Source organism: Corythoichthys intestinalis, chromosome 11 (genome assembly GCF_030265065.1).
Source record: "Corythoichthys intestinalis isolate RoL2023-P3 chromosome 11, ASM3026506v1, whole genome shotgun sequence".
In the NCBI taxonomy this organism is placed as follows: domain Eukaryota; kingdom Metazoa; phylum Chordata; class Actinopteri; order Syngnathiformes; family Syngnathidae; genus Corythoichthys; species Corythoichthys intestinalis.
This window is the reverse complement of record NC_080405.1, coordinates 35,060,078-35,079,833: the sequence shown is the minus strand read 5'-3', so window position 1 is coordinate 35,079,833 and position 19,756 is coordinate 35,060,078. Positions and strand designations below refer to the sequence as shown.

At 37.9% G+C, this 19,756-nt stretch overlaps 1 protein-coding gene across 2 annotated transcripts; it reads left to right on the top strand.

Annotated features, from left to right (window-relative positions):
• Window positions 1-15,119: 15,119 nt before the first annotated feature.
• adrb2a (adrenoceptor beta 2, surface a) lies at window positions 15,120-19,338 on the top strand. Of its 2 annotated transcripts, none has more exons than XM_057849350.1 (2): window positions 15,120-15,291; window positions 15,516-19,338. In XM_057849350.1, the coding sequence occupies exon 2, from the start codon at window positions 15,535-15,537 to the stop codon at window positions 16,783-16,785; it is 1,251 nt and encodes a 416-aa protein (XP_057705333.1). In that variant the 5' UTR covers window positions 15,120-15,291; window positions 15,516-15,534; the 3' UTR covers window positions 16,786-19,338. The 2 variants fall into 2 exon arrangements, with proteins under 2 accessions (XP_057705333.1, XP_057705332.1); XM_057849349.1 differs by having other exon boundaries at window positions 15,121-15,291; window positions 15,535-19,338.
• Window positions 19,339-19,756: the final 418 nt, after the last annotated feature.

The window sequence follows — 19,756 nt, the reverse complement described above, 5'->3', positions numbered from 1 at the left end:
CCACTGTCAAGTCTAATGTATTTCATGTCATTTGTCAATGGAGCTAGGGTTTTTAATGTTTATATGGTTTAGCGATAGCACTCTCACTACATACATATATAATATGTAATAAATATGAAGTGCAATAGCACTACTCCAGATTGTCCCTAGTTGAATTTATTTTTTGGCTTTTGACCTCAATAGTGAAATTGTAAATTAATTGTATGACAACTGTCTTATTATCCCCTCATAATTATATATTTTCAGGTAGTTCATTCACAACGTCTGAGTGTATGTTGTCGGTGATTAGCCTAGCAATGATCATAATTGTGGTTGTCAGCCCAAAACCCTCTAAATATATATTAAATGCATCTTACCAGATATAAAATGACTACTACATAATCTGTGGTAGTCGTTTGGAGCCCAGTTTTCTCATCGAATAGCAGCAGTCCATCTCGCTCTCCTCTCCGGGTCTCTCGGAATACGGTAAAACTTCAAGTCTCTCCGTCTGTCTTCTCTGTTTTTGCAACCGACCGCCACACACGACTTCACCAATTTGAATATTAATGTTAACGAGCAGAAAAACACGCCATAATAGGAGGAATTTACGAAGCGCCAATGCATTAACATGATGAGTAGACGGACAACATGGCGCGGGGGCGTGGCTGTGATGTCGCGTGAGTAGGGTCTATAGCAGGGGTTCCCAACCTATTCCACTAAGGCACACTGTGGGTGCAGGATTTCATTCTTACCAAACAAGATGACAACACTTTTTCCCCAATCTGGTGTTTTACAAGTGCAATCAGTTGATTGCAGTCAGGTGTGGCTTGTTTTAGCAGAAGCCTCATTGGTTCAACTGTCTCTGCTGGATCGGCTGGAACAAAAACCAGGACCCACAGTGTGCCTTGAGGACTGGGTTGAAAACCCCTGCTATAGACCAGGGGTTTTCATCAACTGATTGCACTTGTAAAACACCAGATTGGGGAAAAAGTGTTGTCATCTTGTTTGGTAAGAATGAAATCCTGCACCCACAGTGTGCCTTAGTGGAATAGGTTGGGAACCCCTGGTCTATAGCGATACATACAGCACACCTGTAAACATCTGAAAGAATTCATCCACACATTCATACTGTATACACACAATATTCAATCAATTGACATGAAATATGTAAACATTTGTTTGTCTTTCCATACAAACTAAAACACCTGTCTCGGTTTCAATACATCCAAGTTGGCATTAATATGCACACTGTCACACTTGGACGGAATGGAGCGGACTCAAGTGCAGAATTCAGTCTTTTAATGAACACAAATTATCAGAAGCAGTAACAAACTGAGGGCGCTCCAGAAGGAGGAAATAACAAGCTATGAAATAAAATGGTACAAATGGGAAACAAGAGAGCCAGGCAAAAAACGCACTGGAGTATAATACTATAACAAAGAACTTTGCATTAAGCATAAAAACCAAACTGTTGAATACTATGAATAAACTCATAACGTAGAATGTCTTGGACTATGAATATGGGCTGTAGTGAAGACGAAGGACGAAGACACTTTGGCACAAGACTAGGGAGTGACAAACAATTTAAGCACATGAGGAATGGGGCACAGGTGGGAACAATAGGTAATCATAATCAGTGACAGGTGAGACGGCAGGAAGGGTGAGTGATTCTTCAAAATAAGGCAGGAAGAGAAAATACCAACACATGACAACCCTCACCCAGGCGTGACACACACCTAACATGCACACTTTGAATGTCCGTACATTCATATATAAACACTGTGCAAACATCGTGCTAGCATAGATATGCAATATGTTGATATGAGCATTCATCCATGTTCATGAGAGCTGTCATTTTATGATTATGACAGTCTTTTGATGTTGTTATGATAAGCATTAAAATATTGTTATATGATAAAGTTTACAGAGCTGTTGTGACAGGCTCCATATTCACAGAAGCACACGAGTTTTCTACCAAAAATGCCACAATCTGAACAGTGTAAATAATTCAAAACAGTTTGACTCTTGACAAGTATCAAACAGTAAATAAATAAATAAAAGATTTGTAACAGAAAATTGACTCTTTATTACCTCTACCCAGTCCAACTGGTGTATGACTGTGTTCAAAGTTAATACATTACATTATTATAATAATGGCCGTATTTAAGCATGTGTAAAATGGGAGTAAATGCACACATGCCACCATTTAGAGGGCCTCCGATTAAATTTCAACAGTTCTTGTGTCTTATATTTGTTTTGCTTTCGAGCAGAAGCCTGAAGCTTTTGTACTAACACTGCCCACTATTTCAAATTGATCATAATTCATTCCATCTTTTCCAATGCCTCAGTTCCATCTGAAGAAAACAGCCCCAAACCATGGTGCTTTTTACATTCTGCTCCACGGTAGGTATGGTGTTCTTGTTATTTTTGTGGGCCCAAAAAAATCAACCCTGGTTTCATCAGCGCACAAGTTTTTTTTCCCCCACAGCTTTGGGGGATTCTGTTATGGTCGATTTAAAATTGTAATTAAAAAAAAAAAATGACACATACACCATAATCCAGGCCAACCTCATGACAACACATGCTAAACTCTATATTCAAATGAAAACGGAGAGCACACAATGAGCTTAAAGGATTTACAGTTGTTTGCCCCTGTATTTGAACAGAGTTCTAATGTGTAACCATGCATGTATTTAATTCACTAGCCACACAGTTCAGTGTTTGGAATTTTTGACAATAATGAGATTTAAAGAGCTCTGTTTCTGTATAGTCCCTGATTGTGCAGTTACCAACTTTATTACAAAATAAAAAAATATATATTCAAATTCATAACTCACGATCAGTATGTGTCATTACCAAAAATATGTGGTTGTCACGGGGTTCACTACTCACATACGAAAAAGTTTGACTCCAACAGTTATAACATGGACAAATTCCACTTAAGCAATAGTAGAAATGTCCATGTTCTAAGAACATTAAAAACATTAGCATTTTTATTTGTCATACACTAATTTTCATGGATTAATGTAACAGTCCTACTGGTTTAATCCCAAAACGAATGCAATTGTTCTGTCCAATCAAGTAAGAAACAGATTTGCATGAAAATTGAATGGACACAGTCATTAGTGATTACTTAATAGTTTTTATGTGACAGAGTATATGTTTTGGTGTTTGTGCCTAGAAAAATGTGTCCTCTAAGGCATTGCAATTATTTGATCAGTTGCCTTTCCATTAAAGAAAAAACAAGACACACAAATTCTGCCCTGACTGGAATAATGACAAATATTTGCTAAATTTAGTTCCCTTTATTTGTTTTGACCAGCTGGAATTCCTTTGCTCTTTTCAGCAACGTTACTCTCATAATCTTATAGTGCCAGTCAACTGTGAAGGGGTTAACATAAGAATTAAAAGTGAGTGAGTTTTTTGGCCCTTACGGTTCCTCTCAATCCCCTGAAGAAATAACAGCTCAAGGTATTGTTCTTCATGCATTACAGGAAGAATCTGTCTTTGGAGAGGTAGAAAGGGAAGACAGAGTCCTCAGAGCAACACAAAAACTACTAAGGAACACAAAATATACTGATGGATATTTATGGACCGACTGATTATAGGACTGAATCTCACCATTACATTTTCTTTTTTTTTATAATGCATTTATGCTTTTGAACTGTTTGTACAGATCAAGGCTGTCAACAGACTTGCAGGGGCCTGGGACAAGAGATCATTATAGGGCCCCCACTCCACCCCACCCCTGCCACCGGCTTGTCATGACAACGTACTCAGTACTTTTAACGCTTTGCAAGCAATGACAGTGCAAATTTTCAATTTTAATTTTAATTTAATTTGATATGGACAGACCGTAATGTGATGTGACACAATATAAACAACAATTTCATCTATTGTCCCATGTAGGCTACAATACAATACAACTGAGAGTTCTATGCCTGCCCCCTCCACATCCCTGGGTTATCAAGCCCTCAAACAGTGATGCGCCTGGATTTTTTTGACAGCAAAGTAATTTATAACATCAGTGAAATCCAGTTTTTGAGCAAGCTCGCACTTAATGGTGAGCATGCCTAGGTTGTCAAGCCTGCCCTGTAATATGGTGGAGCGTAGCTTCAGTCGCTGGCAAGGCCTTGCACACCTGCTCCCCACAGACTAACATATATCCCTGATCTCCCATCACCTTCTCTTTCCTCGGCTCAACGCGAGCAGCATGTCTAGTCGTACCGCAGCTCAATAGGCTACAATCGGCCGGTGACAGACTCGAATCGGGCTTTGGTCACGGTGATCGCGAATGTAAACATCCAGTGTTAGCGGCTGTTGTTCACTTACCGAAATCACCGTCCACAGCCAACTCTAGCCCTAATTCTATGGCTTCTTGTCCCACTTTTAAAAATTTCATCATTTTTGTCTCGTACACCTCTATGATCTTCAGCTCTTTTTCTTTTTTTTCTTTTCTGCGCACCCGATTCATAAGGACTTGCCATGTTTAGAGTTTATAAGAATGACAGATTTTAATTTCCTGCTTCAGGGCACATATGTAGTGTAGCCTTGAGTGTGCCAGACCGAGGTCCAACCATTCTCTGCTAAGACAGAGGGGGTATACACACACATATATATATATATATATATATATATATATATATATATATATATATATATATATATATATATATATATATATATATATATAAGTGGTTTCAAACGATTAAATTTTTTAATCGAGTTAATTAAGGCTTAAAAATTCATTAATCGTAATTAATCGCAATTAATCGCAATTCAAACCATCTATAAAATATGCCATATTTTTCTGTAAATTAATGTTGGAATGGAAAGATAAGACACAAGATGGATATATACATTCAACATATGGTACATAAGTACTGTATTTCTTTATTATAACAATAAATCAACAAGATGGCATTACCATTATTAACATTCTGTTAAAACGATCCATGGATAGAAAGACTTGTAGTTCTTAAAAGGTAAATGTTAGTACAAGTTATAGAAAATTTATATTAAAACCCTCTTAATGTTTTCGTTTCAATAAAATTTGTAAAATTTTCAATCAAAAAATAAACTAGTAGCCCGCCATTGTTGATGTCAATAATTACTTACACAATGCTCATGGGTGCTGAAGCCTATAAAATCAGTCGCACCCAAGCGCCAGCAGAGGGCGACAAAACTCCGTAAAACACAACAAGTACACATTTCACTGTCCTGTCATTTTAATCTGTTTGAGAGGGGCATTTGTGCGTTAATTGCGTCAAATATTTTAACGTGATTAATTTAAAAAATTAATTACCGCCCATTAACGCGATAATTTTGACAGCCCTAACATATATATACATATATGGCGGAAAACACAGACAAGACTGAAAAAGCCGTTTCTGCTCTTGCACTCCGCTTTAAAAGAAACTGCTGTATTTTAAGCCAAATCAGCTGTTGTGTTTCATAGAAAAATATGTCTGTATGCTGCCATAGCAGATTTATGGCGCAGTAAGCCCCCGAAATATTTTTAATTTGTCTGTTTTACCCTGAAAACCCCCGTTTACTGACATCGCGCAACCGCTTTTGTTTCAACCTAGCCATAAAACGAAGGTAATTAATTATATTTGCTATTCAAAATGTCTGTCGTTTATAGATTAGAATCATTAATTGATGTCTCATATTGCGTTTAAAAAAAAAACGGCTTTAAAAAAATTATTCACTCACATATTTTAAACTTTTAAACAAATTATGTCACAATGAAAAAAATGGTGTCTGTAAAAAAAGTCACGGATATCTACCTCATAACTATCGCTTAATTGTATTTTTTTGTTACTCTCGCATTTTCTCCGATACATTAGATGATAAATAATCGATCCAAACAAAGAAAAATTGAGAAAAAAAAAACATTTAAAAGGGTAAACATGAAAAAGAAAAATCTCGAACACTCCTTGATGTCTGCGATTTCCGCATCACGACCCTTGTTATATGACCATGTTTCACCCATAAAATAAAATAAAAAAATCCAGCTGTGGCCCTTCACAGCTGTGTCTTGACACTCAGCGATACATGCTACATGGATTTTTTGGATCGAAACAAGGTAAGTATGCGATAATATCTTGTTAAAGTCATGGCATCTGTAATTCTGCTGTCGTGTGCTCTCACCTCCAGATAGGGTTTTGCTGTCTAAAAAACATTAAAAAAAAAAAAAAATGCCCCCCTGTTCAAAAAATTTCTTCCCCCACAAAATTGAGATCTTAAGCTTTACAATGATATATCACACGTGCATATCGGACAATTTCGAAATTTGGACAAATTGGGGGTCTCAGAGCGGAACTTCAAGTCACCTAAGTGTTTTCCGCCATACATAAGATTGGGTAAATATATATTTGAAATATTTAATATGTTAAGGTTTTAAAGTTTATATCGAGTAGAACATGATATTTAATCAGACAATAATTTAAATAAAAAAGAAATATGTGAATGTAAAGTAAAATAAATTAAGGGTCATTCAGGGGCCCCATATGGTCCTGAGGCCCGGGACAACAAACCCGTTGGCCCGCCCCTGTCGACGGGCTTGTTACAGATTACGGTACTGACCTCTGTACAGTGACCTTGAGTCACTAAATTTTATTCTCTAAATAAAATATATTATTATTATTTTGCCGGAAGACAAATATCGCTCACTGAGGAAACCTGTCATGAGTAATGAAACATGCAAAATCCTTTTGAAAAACAAGCAGGACCAACATTCATGTTTCATATGGAAACCATTTCATTTTTGCAAAAAAACAAGGAGGTAATGTGTCAGCCACCTAATCCTTGAAAATTCACGAAATGGAATTCGTATGTAACATGTGCCCATAAATTAATCAACATCTTAGCAGTCACTATACACTAAGGCATGGGTGCCCCAATCCGGGCCTTGAGAGCCCCTATCCAGCTTGTTTATATCAGTTCATCAGTAAGTTCTGCAGAAGCCTGATAACGATCCTGGTTATTTGATTCAGGTATGTTGGAGGAGGGAGACATGGAAAACAAGCTGCATAGGGGCTCTCGAGGACCGGACTCGGGGCCATGTCTACACATAGCAGGGTATCTCACAAAAAGAACTTTTTCTACGGTTTTGCCTATCATCCACACGCAGTCGTGCATTTTGGCCATTAAAATCGAAGGTTTTTAAAAACGCCGACCAAAGTGAAGATTTGCGAATTCTGCGTTTGATGCATCATCATGTGTACATTAATAACTCGAGGTTTGTTTTTTTAACAGTCAAAAGACAAAGAATGTTCAAAAGTCATATGCGACTCGTGTTTACATTCAGAGACAGCGCTTACGCTCACAGAGGATTTGGAATCACATATACATCGCGAATGTATTAAATATATAATATAATATTGTAGTGTCATATATATAGTCTATATATACATATATATACCCCACTGTATATATATATATATATATATATATATATATATATATATATATATATAGATAGATAGATAGATAGATAGATAGATAGATAGATAGATAGATAGATAGATAGATAGATAGATAGATAGATAGATAGATAGATAGATAGATAGATAGATAGATAGATAGATATACATATATATATTAGGGCTGTCAAAATTATCGCGTTAACGCGCGGTAATTAATTTTTTAAATTAATCGCGTTAAAATATTTGACGCAATTAACGCACATGTCCCGCTCAGACAGTATTCTGCCTTTTGGCAAGTTTTACAGCAAGGCTTTTTGTGCTGTCTAACAGCGAACTCTTGTGGTCGCTTTGCGACATGGCTTATTGTTGTCTTGCCAGTTCAATATGGCTGCAGGACGTCTCGGGCTGACGCCTGCGTTGTATTGTTGTGCTTATATGATCCTTGGACAAGATTTGTCTGTAAGTATGGTTGTTGTAAATAATGCACATATTATGTTAGTAAGCGAAATGTTATATTTTTTGTATGAGACGCTTTTTGTTTATGTTTTGTGAACATTTATAGCGTGCTAAGCTAACATTGTTGCTAATGCAATGCTTGTGTACTTTTTTTTGTAGTTTTGCTACGGTCTAAAGAGGACAATGGTTTGAGGCCATTTTATTAATAAATCAGATGAAAAAGAAAGAAGTCTGATTATTATGGCGTCGTTCACTAGCTGTCTAGCTTTGGAAAAAGTAGACGCTTTGGAGTGAGGACAGCGTAGACAGATTTAAATGACAGTAGAGTAAAATGCCCAATACAGTCCTTATGTACCGTATGTTGAATGTATATATCCATCTTGTGTCTTATCTTTCCATTCCAACAATTTATTTTACAGAATATATATATAATTTACAGAAAAATATGGCATATTTTATAAATGGTTAGAATTGCTATTAATTGCGATTAAATACGATTAATTAATTTTTAAGCTGTAATTAACTCGATTAAAAATTTTAATCGTTTGACAGCCCTAATATATATATATATATATATATATATATATATATAGTCAATAGTCTCATATAATGCACATATACTGGACTGTCTCAGAAAATTAGAATATTGTGTATTCTAATTTCCTGAGACAGTCCTGTATATATACACAGGACTGTCTCAAAAAATTAGAATATTGTGTATTCTAATTTCCTGAGACAGTCCAGTATAAACACATAAGAGACCACATGCGATAGCGACCCGTGCTAACATGCCAACGGTTCATGAACATCTCACAAGGGTTAAGCCAGGGGTCGGTAACCCAAAATGTTGAAAGAGCCATATTGGACCAAAAAAAAACTATATATATATATATATATATATATATATATATATATATATACATATATAGCCGCAAAAAATTAAAAGCCTTGAAAAAGCCTAGTAATGAAGGGAACACATGCTGTATTTATCTATCTTAGCTACGTTAGCCTACTATCAAAATGACTAAGTCGGCTAAAAATACATAATGAGCCTTCATGATTTCATTTTTATTTTCCCTGCAGTGCATCCAACGCACCACGTGACTAATCTGTTGTATGATTCCACCTAAAGTTTAACTTCATCACGATATTAATGAATTGTTTCATTGCTTTCATGAAATTATAGAAATGTAATAAAGAAATCCGATTTTTGATGTCGTTTTTATTTTGAGGTTTCGAAAAACAAAATGGAACTTGCATGCCACGCCCCTTATCTGGGCATGTATTTCATTTTCTTTATTATCTCGGTTTAGTTTTTGTAGTCTGCGCAGAAGAATCAAAACAAATGACCACACATGCTGGCTCAACGTCATTCAAAAGTGATCATATTTTGATTTCTAAAAACAGGACACAAATAACAGACATAATTAATCCATGTTTAGTCTTATATTCAAAGTTCATATGGACCGATAGCATGCGCGCACTGTCCGTGCATGACACCCACACATACGGACAGTTTGCCCCGACTCTCGACAATGTAAGCAATCTTGAAATATTGCTCATATGGAGCAGAAAGAAAACCGAGCATTCTCAAGCTTATCCTCAACCCATTTTATTTTTTTATGACTGTTGTCAAGCCCGACCCTTCCCCAAAAGGCATGTTCAAGGCAAGCTAGGCGCTAACGCACAGCTTTACCGCTACAGTAGCGCCCAGTCTCTCTCGCTCTTTGCTGACGTAATTGCTGCATGCAGGGGTGCCGTATAGGGGTGAAAAGTGGTACTGATTCTAAGGGCCCGTGCCTTGATGGGGGCCCCGCAAAGAAAATTAGAACATTAGGTAATTGTTTGCAAATTTCATTTTAATCATTATAATTTTAAGAGGAATAAAACGAAGGGTTTCTTTTTCTTGTTTTGTTTATGGCAAAAAGTAAACACCCAAAGAGCATATTTATTGCCAATTACGTAGTTGATACTCTAAATGTGTGTGTGTGTGTATCGGCACTGGTGGTGGGGCCCAAAGTGATATCTTTTCATGGGGTCCAAAATCCCTGGCAGCGCCCCTGGCTGCATGTATTCCAATTCGGGAGACTTGACAGTTTAGAACGCCCGCCACATTCTGGAAAAATGTGGCCCAGATCAGATTTAAACCACATACGAAAGTGACCAAGATCTGATTTGAAATGGTCCACTTCTATGCGACTTGTCCCGTTCAGACCATCAAGTTAATGCCTCACTCGAGTCAGAAAAACACCAAAAAATCGGATTCGTGCATTAAGACCTGCAGTATAAACCTACCCTAGGTTCTTCAGAAATAATGGAATCGCACTTTTTCTCTCACTCCCAACTGGGTACTCGGCTGCCAAAAGGTGTTTTGGCTTGTTTGCCCTCTGCCAGGCATCCCTCCCTGCTGATAGAAATGTGTGTCGCAGGCAATAACGCAAATCTTCATTGACAGAAATGTTGAAATTTGATATTAATTCTACGCATTTTTACAGCGTTGGAAAAAGTTAAGAATGTTTGCGTCATTTTTGTCCTCTGACAGAAACCATATCATAGCAAAAAAATATATTTTCCTCAACCATCTTTGTCCATTTTAAAACCATTTTTGAAAATGCTCTAGGGCAGGGGTTCCCAACCTATTCCACTAAGGCACACTGTGGGTGCAGGATTTCATTCTTACCAAACAAGATGACAACACTTTTTCCCCAATCTGGTGTTTTACAAGTGCAATCAGTTGATTGCAGTCAGGTGTGGCTTGTTTTAGCAGAAGCCTCATTGGTTCAACTGTCTCTGCTGGATCGGCTGGAACAAAAACCAGGACCCACAGTGTGCCTTGAGGACTGGGTTGAAAACCCCTGCTCTAGGGAGCCACTAGGGCAGCGCTAAAGAGCCGCATACGGCTATCAAAACACGGGCTGCCAACCCCCGGGTTAAGCAGATAAAATTTGTTGAACCGTTTTACTTTGTGCTTGAATGCACATAAAGAAATATGTTTAAAAAAAATAAAATTAAAAAGCACTTATGCGTAGGCCATATTTTTCCTACAAATGAGGTAGTGTGGACGTTGAGTTGAAAGCAAAAGCAAAATACATGTTTTTAAAAAGCCCTACTACGTGTGGACATGGCATCAGCATACCAAAGTGAACACTGTACGCTGAATGCAGTGTCATTCATTAAATGTTTCAAGATAACTTTGATTGACTGACAGACATTCCCGACACTCTACGTGACAGGGAAAAAAAAGAACAAGGTGAACTTGATTGGATCTTCATCTGCGTCACGGGTCATGTGGAGCTCTAAGAGCTCATTGTGAGGCAGAGGGATGAGGAACAGCGCCTGTGGCACCAGCACATGGACCTCCCTGAAGCATTATTGATTTGCTGTACGGGACAAAATGTAATTCACAGACATAAACCTATACTGTGTATAAAAGGCCTTCTTGTTAATTAATCTTATGTGAATGCTGAGAATAAAATAATGCACCGAAACAAATGGGTTGTATCCAGAAAATAAACACATACTGTATGACAACCCTTTACATTCCCATTTGGATACTTTCCTGCAAGACTAATGTGTATCGGCGAACACAAGGCAACGATGTGGATCATTTGATTACTCGCTAATTCCAGTTCATAATCCTAAATACTACATTGACGCCTGTACTTTATTAGCTGAATGCACACATTGTAGTTACCATTAAATAATATTAAAATCATAGGCGGAGCTTGACTTTTGGGGCAGTGGGGTAAAACATGCTGAGGACATCAAAACACAATGTCAACATAAAATAAAATTACAAGAATTTTTATAATAATATGTTGAATATGAGCGTTTTTTGTTTCCAATCATTCTTGAGAGGAATTCTAAATCAGGCTGCTTAGGACAGCTATACTGTACTTTTCGCCAAGATCGTCATCCATTGAATATGTTACGCCCGCCGGTGTCATGCCAATGTAGTTACCCCTGTCAAAAATTGTAGCCCCTGGGCGGCGCTACTGCGCTGCACTGATTTGCTTGATTTCAGTGTTTTTGTGATGTAGTTATCTACAAGGTTTTAAAACATGGCCCATCCATTAAAAAAAACCTTTTTTTCTTGTCGTATAACGTAACATCAGGGGTGAAAGTGGCTAGAATTTCTTGCCGGAACTGCCCGACGTGAAGGTCGCCATGGAGCCAGAAATGTTGTTTATTTATTTATTTATTGTATTTTTTTATTTTTTTATTTTTTTTATCAAACCTCCTAAAACTACTGAAATGCAAAGAAAACTGTTTTGGCAGTTATTTCTAGACATACAAAAACTAATTTTCATTCAAAATTGAATTTTTTCAATGATTTGCAAAATAAAAGCTAACAAAACAAACAACAATAACCCCAACTTCCATCTCCTAGTTTTTATTTTCCCTCATTTCCTCACATACTAAATGCCAAATCTCAATTTTAACTACTTAAGAACATAGGATGTATATTTAAATTGACGTTATTGTAAACATTTACTTTTGCTTTTTTTTTTTTTAATAAAGATATAAGTAACATACATTCAGAAAATAAGTACAAATGACTTAGATTATGCAGTCAAATGGAATATATTTTGAAGATCGCGCAAACATTGACTTTTTTTAAATCATAAGGAAATGAATGAGTAGCCTAACATAAATGAACAAATATAAGTCCAAAGTGCACATTGACAGCTAAGATGTTCTGAACCTCCCCATCAGACCAAATAAAACGAAATATGATAAGCCTCCTCAACTATTTCCTTGCTCTTAAAGATTTCATCCATTGTCTGTTGCATTGCTATTTTTTTGTCGCATCAATTAGACAAACTTTTTTTTTTTTTTTTTTTTTTTTTTTTGCTGTTCCAGAAAACATGCACATTTGAACCAATCAGAGCTAACTTTCTTTGATGATCACATGTCAGTATGTCAGCCAATTGAACAGATAAATGAGTATAGGCGTTTTGCTTTGCTGCGTGCATTTTTCACATTGGGTAAACCTCCATGCCGTCCGTGGAATAAAATAAATAATAAATATCGGTGGAAACAGATTACGCTATACACAAGCACTTTATTATGCTTATTGTTAACACTTGTTTATGTAAATCTGATGTTGGCAGATTTTCTTCTTGGAGATGCAATGCATGTGTGGCAGTTTAGCATTTTTTGTTTTTTTTTACATCGCGTTTTCACAGTTGCCGTCATATTTTTGGAATCAAAGCACCGAGTACAGGAACAGCATTCCGGCCCTGAATCTTATAACAGAACTGCGTTCCAGCCCTGAATCTTATATTTTATATCTTATGACCTGTAACTGTTATTATCGAAATTTAAGTCCTGTATGGAGTTTCTTCAGTTTAATAAACGTCGATGTGCAAAATCTTTAACTGTGGTTCTTTTCTGGCTTCAATTAATTGTTTAAGTCGACACAACTCATAACTAATGTATGTGTGTGTGCGCACTCCTGCGGCCAGGGATTACAATTTTTGATGAGGGTAACTACATTGGCAAGGCAACGGCGGAGGCCCTGTTGTACAATTAGCGTCTTAAGTGGGGCAAATATAAACTCCGCTCACCATTTTGATGGTGGTCTCTGGCGTTTCGTCGTCCACATTTTCAATCCTTGGTTCTTGCTCAGTAGTTGTTGTCGCTTTTGAAAGCTTAGGTTTGAAAAAATTATGTATATCCATTTTGCCTCTTCGGTCCTCGGGTGGTTTTGGCTAAGCAAAGCAAATGACCATCTGAGGTGCTGGTCACATGATCTGTTCGAAAAATAATTTTGACTCATTATAAAAATCTTTTTTTGTTCATTTCATTCATTTTTGTTGCTTGTTTTATTGTTTTACAACTTTTATAGACAATATTCTACCGGAAAACTCGTAATTTTAAAACCATATGTATGAAATGCAATGACACTTTTCGACCACCTGGCCCCCCTTTAAACTCTGTTTATGATGAAAATGAGAGCACACAGAAAATATTTAACCCCTATAGGCTATCACGTTTTCTCTACCCTTTTTATTTTCTGTCATCCGTTTGATTTTGTGGATTGATAGCTGTAAAATGCATTTTTTGGTAACATGTTAATTTTGTCTTATTTTACTGTTAGTCATAACTGCTCAATAAGTGATATCCTCACCATATTATTGTTAGTTCTTAAGGCATTTGTCTTTCTTTATATACAGTAGATCAGGGTTCACCAAATCCGGACTTCGGGGCCACTTTTCCTGTCGTGTTTTCCATGTCTCCCTCCTCCAATCGACTGAATCAAATAATCAGGATCATTATCCGGCATCTGGAGTGTTGGCTGATGACATAATCATTTGATATAGGTGAGTTACGGGAGAGACACATGAAAAACACGACAGGATACGTAGCATAGAGGTCCGGATTTGGTGAACCCTGCAGTATATCCTGTTTTGAATGTTAGTCCAGTTCTGACAAAGTTTAAGATTGGATTTTCAGCAAATGTTTGACTGAGCAGCTTGTCGTTGTGCATGTTACAGGTGGTTTGGTGTCTGCATGGAATAGTGTCTTGTCAAGCACCCCTTTAATGTGGCAGATACTATATGCGTAACCTCACTGTTTAATCTATAGTTTTGTGCAATCAGCAAGACTAAATTTGTGACTTAAAGGCCACATTTAAGGTAAACATACAGTAGTAATGAAGACGTGACGAGAGATGGAAAGTCTTTTCAGAAATGCACACTTCCTTCCTTTTAGTGCAGTAAAGAGCAAGGTCTGCGTCCATAAATTATTGAGTGGTGGTACCGTGCTCGCAAATTGAACAAACAGCTGCCTTTATTATATTTTTTTCTGAAAGGGTACTTCTTGTCTGAATGTGCGGTATGAACATAGTAAATACAACAAATAAGCACGTTTTCCAGGGACATTGGCAATGACAATATTTAAATGCAGTTGAATTTACAAGTTTCATTACTTGTGTGCATTTCCACCCCCAATTTATACCCAAAAGTCTCAACTATGTCCACATGATCCAGACTACAATCCTTTTAAATTCATCACTATTCATCCAGGAATAATGTGGTTATTTATTGTCCTTTGCCAGAATGATAACATTTAAGTTTTAGAATTTGAAGTATTTGTGTTGGCAGCTTTTGTCTTAAATATTCAGAGCTGCAGGGAAAATGTGTTCAAACTCTCCGGAGCTCACAGCTCCCTCTGCTTTGTATCCTCCCTGATTGGCTAAGCCTCGACCGTGATGTCATCGGTGCTATAAGGGCGCTGACAAACAGCCTGAGAGACACATGAGAAGCTGCACCACTAAACTGAGGGACTGACTGAGTGAGACAACAGGAGTAAAAGAGAAAGTGCGTCAAAAGAAAGACGTGGCATAGAAGTTTTAACATAAAGTCATCAAACGTTGACTTTTATTCCAGGAGGAAGTTAAGGAAGGAAACCACCTGTGGAGGTTGGTACTTATTTCATGACCAACTTGTTAAATTGGCTTTAAAACTTTGCAGGATTGAACAGAATTTTTGGCATCATTTTGAGTGTTTAAATTTAACTAACCGCAGACATGTTTGTGTGCATTGCCCAGTACATGCTTTGTTTTAAGATTTTCTCTTGCACATATAATTTACTGTGCTGTCTTGGTTGAATCAGGCCACTATTAAAATAATTGTTTTAATGCAGCTGTGTCACTTCTGTTCAGATGGGAAGTCCACCTCCACCACTGTACCTCAATGTGAGCCCAGAGACGATTAATTCTTCATCAGACCCAACAAAAAACGAAGAAAGCTTCAGTGAGGCGACAATGATTCTGCTGGGCATGATCATGTCCTCACTCATTCTTTGTATCGTTTTCGGCAACATCCTGGTCATAACGGCGATCGCCCGCTTCCAGCGACTCCAAAATGTCACCAACTGCTTCATCACATCCCTGGCTTGTGCTGACCTGGTCATGGGTCTCATCGTGGTCCCGTTCGGTGCGTGTTACATCATCTTCAATACCTGGCACTTTGGTAGTTTCTGGTGCGAGTTCTGGACGGCGACTGATGTTCTCTGTGTGACCGCGAGCATTGAGACCTTGTGTGTCATCGCCATAGACCGTTACTTGGCCATTACCTCACCCTTCCGCTACCAGACCATGCTGACAAAGTGTAAGGCTCGAATTGTGGTGGTGCTGGTATGGGTTATCGCCGCCTTGATATCATTCCTGCCCATACACATGAAGTGGTGGATATCCGATGATAAGCAAGCTAAAGAGTGCATCGAGGATCGCACATGCTGTGAATTCTACACAAACATGGCTTACGCCATCACGTCTTCGATCATATCTTTCTACATCCCATTGGTCATCATGGTGTTTGTCTACAGCCGGGTTTTCCAGGAGGCCAAGCGCCAGCTCAAGAAGATTGAGCAAAGCATGGGGCGGTTTCACAACAACGACAACCTCAAACCTTTGGACGCCAACATCGGGCGCGGGCAGAAGAAGGTGAAATTTTGTCTGCGGGAACACAAAGCGCTGAAGACGCTGGGCATCATCATGGGGGTCTTCACTCTAAGCTGGCTGCCGTTCTTTATTCTCAACGTAGTGGTTGCCATATGGAAAGTGGAAGACATTGACCTGACTTTTAGGATCCTCAACTGGATAGGCTACGCGAACTCAGCCTTCAATCCACTCATTTACTGCCGGAGCCCTGAGTTTCGTTATGCATTTAAGGAGATTCTCTGCCTTAAAAGGAACCACACCTCCAAAGCCGGACCTTTAAATGGATACGTCTACGATAGACACAGCTGGCACAGTGAGCAGCAGGGGCGGAGTAAAGGCAATTCGGAAGACAGTGATGCCAACGAGGGCTGTTTGGAGCAAGGAGAATGTGTTGACAGTGTTACGGACAGAGCGGTGGACTCAAACGGAAACTGCAGCAAAAACCTTGCAATTGTAACAGCTGTACTATGACTTTAGCCCAAAGGGCAGCTTAAATGTTTACACTGCTGTCGTGCACCCATTGACTTTGGCAGGTAAGACCAGTCAAGCAGCACGGTAGAAGCACATTCTGCTTTATGAAAACTATATTTATCGTGTTACAGAAATACTGTTGGCAGATTTGAATCATTCATTCTGTAGCTATTACATCTACCTCACCACATTGTCTTGAATGTGATCTCGAACATTAGCATTGCTACATGATAGCACATGCTGTTTTAGCTAATCTTAGTTTATAAACTGAGACTGTTTTGTCAATAAGGATGTATCGTAAATGTCGTCTGTGGTGCTTTCTTTTTTTTTTTTAATTTTAAAGAAACATTCCCCAACCATTCCAGCATAATTTTGCCGTCACTGGGTTTCCTTTATTTCATGACAAAGCGATAGATGAACAACAGGTATGGGATCACTCTCCTAAAGCTGATTTGTGAGGCCCCCGCGAAGCCTGATCTGCCTTTTACAGCCTGCTGCTTGGGAGGTTGTGTAGCAGATAGCGCCACTGATAAACAACAGTTATCTCTGTCTCGCCGGTACAAGCTGAGCAACGCCTGGGGCCATTCTCTGTTGGCTTTTGTGATAAAACCTTGCACATTTGAAGAGCAATCAGCAATTTCATTATCAGCACTAACATTTCCTAATAAGAATACTGTTTTAAATGCTGTCATCGGCACAAGCAGGGCAAGCAATTACTTACCTTCAGTGCACTGGTTCATTTGAATGTAATACCCAATGGATGCACAAGTGTGTTTTTTTTTAAATGTTGTGTTTGAATGTAAGTACTGTGTTTACATGAGTGTGTCTTTGTGCCTACGCATACCCCACAGAGGGCAGGAATTGCCGAGACAACAATGAGCTGAGATGTGTTTAGTACTAATCAATGACAAGGGACAAACGTGCACATTTATCACTTCAGTGACATTTTCCAGACTTCCTTTATCCTGCATAGAGATCTGAAATGCCATGAAAAAAAAAACAGAAGAGTCTTGGCACAGTCTTCTTCCCTTGGTGTGTCTGTCTTCAGGAAGTGCCCCAATCCAGCTGAGCCCAGCCCAATAAACAAGAGTAAATCCATTATCTCCACTGTCAAGCCACAGGATCTGATCTCCCTTTAAACAACACTCCCGTACAAAGTTCTCTGTTTGAAAGCTGCCGTCACCCAAAAGACCAATTTGAAAATGAGTCTTATGATGACAGGAGTTTATAGGAAATATATCTCACATTCTCCATCTATATTGCTTTGAGTGGAGGATAGCTTTTGAGTCAAGTTCCTTTGATCGCAGGGACAGTTTGCAAAATGTCGCAACAGATGGCAAAGGTGGAACACAGATGGTGTTAGTGACCTCTCTGCTGCCTTGCCCCTGGTCTGGATGAACTTTGTATGTCCATTCACTGTAGCACGGCGTAGCAAATTGACGCACGTAAGGGGACATCGTACGTAAATGTGTGTGAGGCAAAAAAAACAACAACAAAAAACATGCTTTTCCAGGCATGTTTTCCCCTGGATTTATTACAAAGTAAAGAAAATCATAAAAATGCTCCACAGATGTCTTTTCATTGTATTCTGTCAAGATTTTTTAAAAATTAAAGAAAGAAAAAGAAAGGCATTAGTGATTGTTTATACATATTTACACACACCATGAATTAAAGCTGAACGCATCTGTGTTTCACTATCACTTTTCAAGTTTGTACAGAACGCAGCTGTCCTTTTTGCAGAAGATTTACAAAGCATTATATTTGGCATGTCTTTGTGCTGTAAATATTTCTTTTCCAAGTAATCTGTTTAATTCAATTGATTGAGGCTTTGACTTCAGTCAGTAGTATATCCACACTGCTCCCTCCTGGCAGTGCGCTCTCCTTGCACGTCACCGCTGAGTCCTGAATGGTTACTCTTCATTTGCACACTACGTTTATTGTTAAATGCATTCACAATTACATGAAAAGAACTCATGACAGCATTCCTTGTCTGAATGAGAAAAGTTAATTTAGAGAATTACATGTAAATGATTCAGGAATCTCAAATTGTGTCTGCATCAACCAAAAGAGGTTTACGCTGTATGCCATTGGACTTCAATTTAGAAAGTAACATTGGAAGATCGATGACTATGATTTTACACAGTAAACGTGCAGAATTTTACAATTGGAATGAAAGAGCACCAGAACTTACTCAATAGTTACACTTTTCAAATTACCTGAATGTATTTGTGATTTTGTATGATGTCATTTTGCAAAATGGTTGTCTGATAAAATGCTGTGGCTCATTGTGGTGTGAATTATTAAAACTAAATATGCTTCAGCAATTGTGTGAAGAGTAGCCGCTCTTGCAGTTCAATGTTTACGCAATGTTTTTCAACTCCTTTGTGCACAAGTTTTTTTGTGGGTATATTGTATGTCTATTGTGTTGCATCATGTGATGTCCTGTGATATTTATTAAAAAAGCTGGAGCTATTGTGTTGAAATAAATTATTTACATGTTGTATTGTCCTCATTTTGTGATCATTAAATTGCCCAACAAAGAAGCTATAATTTTCTTGTGGTGTTGTTAAATGCAAATTTGTGTTATTACCGTATTGGCCCGAATATAGGACGGCCCTGATTATAAGACGATCCCCAAAAATTCTTCAAAAATTCTTTTTCAAGACTCAAGTATGAAAAAAGAATTTTTGAACACCAAATTAATTTTAATACAGAAAATGATTACAGTACATCCGGGAAAAAAATGATTATAACAATATATTTGAGAGGAAAAGCATGTTATTTTGCCTCATTCAAATCTTAATATCTGAACATTTAAATATGTAAACTGAAGTGCAATCATATTCGTAAATGAATGGCTTCTGGTTTTTGAAATGTAAATAAACTATTGTGATAAAACAACAAAATTGCAATAACTGCATTAACCATCAAAGTGAAGTCTAACTGTAAATGTAGTCTTGAAACAAATCTG

Bases quoted from the DNA above. Each gene is read 5' to 3' on its own strand.
- adrb2a (XM_057849350.1), top strand. From the start codon at position 15,535: ATGGGAAGTCCACCTCCACCACTGTACCTCAATGTGAGCCCAGAGACG.